Source organism: Chrysochloris asiatica, unplaced genomic scaffold (assembly GCF_000296735.1).
Source record: "Chrysochloris asiatica unplaced genomic scaffold, ChrAsi1.0 scaffold00020, whole genome shotgun sequence".
NCBI classification, from domain to species: domain Eukaryota; kingdom Metazoa; phylum Chordata; class Mammalia; order Afrosoricida; family Chrysochloridae; genus Chrysochloris; species Chrysochloris asiatica.
Genome location: NW_006408538.1, coordinates 26,070,067 through 26,074,291, shown reverse-complemented (window position 1 = coordinate 26,074,291; position 4,225 = coordinate 26,070,067). Strand labels below are relative to the sequence as shown.

Here is a 4,225-nt window from a genome sequence, read left to right as displayed (position 1 = left end):
ACTAGACTAGGCTCAGGCCCGTGTACAGACTGCTTGACAGAACACTGCAGTGAGTGACCTCTACCTCCAGCTAACCCATCCTTAGGAACACACTCCATCCTTACACTGTGCACCCTTCTCCATCTAGGAGACACACGTCCCAGAGGCTCGGTGACACTGGCACCCCTCAAACCCCGCTGTGGAGCTGGTGTCCCAGGTGAAGTGGGCACACCAGGGGCATTGAAGGCCTTGGCTTTGACCTCAGAAATCACATGAGCTCTCAGTGTATGATCCAGGGAGGGTACTGTCAGAGGCTGGCAGGGGCTCTGGGTTCTAGTCCCCCAGTGGACCCTCAGTCTAACTCATCTATTAAATGGCCTGGATGAACAATGAAAACATGGAGTGTTTATTTTTGTGATTGAACATGGGGTTCAGGGGCTCATCTGGGAACCCCGACAGCTCTTCAGAACTGGCCAGCTGAGCGCTCTTTCCATGTAGCCGAACGAAGTCTGCCTTCATGGAAACTCATGACTCCAAATGGTCAATCCCCGGCCACCTGGCCCTCGGAATGACTGGACCGTGACCCCACAGAACCTCAGGACTCCAAATAAGCCAACGCCAGCCATCCACCATGACCTCAGACTGAGTGCCCGGGCCTGTGACTCATTAACGCAACTCAAGGAACCTCAGGTGAGTATTATGCAATACCCTAACCTGAGGCCCCACGCCTTCTCCAGTAACTAACTGCCCTCTTGACCACTCAACTCCCTGACCAAGAGTGGCCTTAGCTGTTTAAGGAAGCACTTCACCATTGCCAGCTCCCAATTCTACCCGCCCTGTGAGTGTGACTTCAGAAACAACTAGAATTCCAAATTTAAATGGCACATCGTCTGCTTCTAACCTCAGATGGCTCCTTTGTTTGTTCGGGCATTTCTCTGCTTTCCTGTGACTCAGATGTTTTGTCAGCATCCTTGTCATTCCAGAGCTCTAATTAAGACATGCCAGGGACCATGCACTGTACCTGGGTCACTCTCAGACTTCATCAGCCTGTGACGTGGTAAGACATCACTGCTGCTGGACAGAAGCAGTGGAGCTTGGACCCAGAGGACACTCAGTGCACAGTGGGAGCTGCAGAGGCTAAAACAGAGCCTCAGTTTCCTCATCTGGAAAACAGGGATGACAATAGTACTTTCATAGCTGCTGGGATGATAAAATGAGATCATCCACATAAAACCCTACAGCATAACATGCACATGGGAACTCCAAAAAGGTTGGTGCCACATATCTAAGTTAGAAAACCATGGACACCAGACAGTCTTTTATAGAAAATAGGGTTTATTTTCACATTTAAACTGAACATAAATAAATGTTCCAGAGATAATCCACATACAAATCAGTAGACTGAAATGATTAAAATCAAAAGCTTCTGTGAACACGCGGTGAATTTCTCCCAGAGCACATGGCCCACGTGTGGCTTCAACACAGGCATTCCGTGACCGGATGCCAGTCAGTGGGTCTGTTCCCACCACCACAGTCCCACCAGAGCCAGGAGGAAAAGCCTCGGCTGGGGGACCGTCACAAAGCCCAGAAGGCTGTTTCAAAAGCCAAGTCACCAATTCAAGTCCCGCCCCGGCATGGTACAATATCACAGCTTCATGGCAAGTTAATCTCATTCATTATTCCAAACCAGAAACTAAGCAGGTACTGTAGCCCTCTGATAGCAACTGGCTCTCCCGTGGCCAAGGAAAATGCAAATCTCTTTCTTGAATGTTACGCCACCGTCCCCAGTACAGGTGACTGAAGACAATGCTGAGGGCTACGTGGGCCGTGAGGAATATGGGCAGTGGGGAAGCAGAGGCCTCCCCCTAGCACACGGTGGTGGCGGAGCAAGCACTGAGACCCCAACACCATTCCCTGGTGGGCCAGCATACCCGCACAGTGGCTGCTTGGCTCACACGTCAGGCCGGGGGTTAGCTCAGCTGGCCGCAGTCTGTGATAACAATCTTCTTGGATGTCTTCCCACTCTTGGAGCCAAAAGATTCTATCTTCTTCACGACATCCATGCCCTCTTTGACGTGGCCGAACACAACATGTTTGCCATCCAGCCTAGGAGGACAAGAAATGAGCAGAAAGGAACCAGAAGAACCGGAACCAGTGGCCAGAGTTGACTCTAGCTCATGGCAGCCCCAGGTGTGCCTGCATACAACTGCTCCATGGGGTTCTTAATGGCTGGTTTCTCAGAAGCATGAGGGAGCTTCAAAATGCTTGTGGGAAAATTTCCTTCTTTTTCCAATGCATTTCTTTTCAGGAAGCATCCCTCACAGATCACCAGGCCTTCCTTCTGAGGTACCTTGGAGCTAGCTGCCGAGCTTGCTAACAATCTGTGCCCCTCAGATTCCCAGCAGAAAGGAGGTTAGCACAGTGTCACTAATGCCACAGTCATTGGGTAATGGAATTAGCTACCCAAAGCAGTGGTTACGAAAGGAGCCCACACTGAAGCGGTGGAGCCACAATCCAAAGTTCCAGTCTCATGCCCTGCTGAACTCCCTGAGTTTACCAGAGGAAACATGGCTCCCAGGAATGTTCTGACACTCACACACCATGTGATCAGGTCTGGCCACCTAGCCTGAGTGCTGATCACCTCATCTACCAAAAGTGGGTTCTTCTTGTTTGGCATGGGGCAATAATGGGAAATTAAACTACGATGAAGAAATGAGACGTCTATACTTATGCAACTAGTTGACCAGCCATGAATGAGGTGAGAGCTAACCTAGCAAGTGTGATGAAATTACTTAAGTTGTGGAGGAAGATGTTCTGGATAGTCCCAATGGGGGGCATTCCAATCATTTAAAAGGCAGCATTGTCTTTCTCCAGTGAGGTCAAGACTGGCTGCAGCCAACACAAAACAGCAGGTCCCATTACGGATCTTATGGAGAACAAGGGCAGGCTGCCCAGGAACTCGTGTCCCTTCACATCCACCTCAGTCTCCCTGGACCCTCGGAATGTGTAATGAGTCTTAGCTTCCAGCCTACTCAGCCACAGGTATCTTAGCGGTACAGAAGACACCAAGGATTTTGAGGGGAATAGGACCACCTGATGCTTACAAGTGACTTTTTAAAGTGCCAGAGAAACTTACCTTTTAGTGGAAATTTTTCCAGGGAAGACATCCCTAAAATCCATAGACTTGTAGGAAAGAGGGCCCTACAGGGCTGCTAGCTATCTGCATGCCTATGCTTGATGAAAAGGCTAATATAACATGATATTCAAGTGCCTCCTGCAGTGTTTTCTTTCATGGTGAAAGATAAGCCCCTGCAGTGTTTTCTTTCATGGTGAAAGATAAGCCCAGGAAACACTAAGTTAAACCATATAAACAGGTTTTTATTGCAAGCCATCTTGAGTCCTAATATATTCTGCAACATTTCCCAAATGCATCTGATAGAAAAACCTTTTTTTTTTTTTTTTGCAGAACACACTTTGAGAAAATTCTAATAGACAGCAAGATGGGGAATCCTAATTATGACAGAGTTGCAGGAATGACACAAATTCTGTCCCAGACAGACATGGCTGCTGCCCAAACATACGTGGTTCCCATATCAAACTGCCTGGCCCTGAAAGGATATGGACCCTCCCCCACTGTGGCCTCATTCCCAGAGGGCCACGTACCAGCCAGGCAAGAGGGACTACTCACCAGTCTGTCTTCATGGTGCAAATGAAGAACTGGGAACCATTGGTGTTGGGGCCTGCATTCGCCATGGAGAGGACACCTGCAAAAACAAACAGTGCTCTCAATGAGTAATTGTTATCATGACTAATTGCGACTGTCACAATTGTAAAGATACAAGTTTTGTAACAAAAATGGGGGAGTGCCCAATTAAAAAATGGGTGCAGGACATGAACAGACACTTCAACAAGGAAGAGATCCAGGCAGCCAACAAACATATGAAGAAATGTTCACCATCACTAGCCATTAGAGAGATGCAAATCAAAACAACAATGAGATATCATCTCACACCAGCAACAACTGCAAAGATCAAAAAAGTAGAGGACAATAAATACTGGTAAGGATGTGGAGAGACTAGGACACTCCTACATTGCTCGTGGGATTGCAAAATGGTCCAACCTCTCTGGAAAGCAATATGGCGCTTCCTCAGAAGGTTGGAAATAGAAATACCTTATGATCCAGCAATCCCTCTACTCGGTATTTACCCCAAAGAAAAAGATATATGCACACCAATGTTTATAGCAG

At 48.0% G+C, this 4,225-nt stretch overlaps 1 protein-coding gene across 1 annotated transcript in view; it reads right to left on the bottom strand.

The window, feature by feature from the left end:
* Positions 1 to 1,947: 1,947 nt before the first annotated feature.
* PPIF (peptidylprolyl isomerase F) overlaps positions 1,948 to 4,225 on the bottom strand; it is a 9,872-nt gene continuing 7,594 nt past the window's right edge. Inside the window, exons 5-6 of the mRNA XM_006837438.1 lie at positions 3,668 to 3,743; positions 1,948 to 2,085 (exon numbers count right to left, since the gene is read on the bottom strand). Coding sequence (XP_006837501.1) covers positions 1,950 to 2,085; positions 3,668 to 3,743 — 212 coding nt within the window. The 3' untranslated portion in view covers positions 1,948 to 1,949. The remainder of the gene's footprint in view (positions 2,086 to 3,667; positions 3,744 to 4,225) is intronic.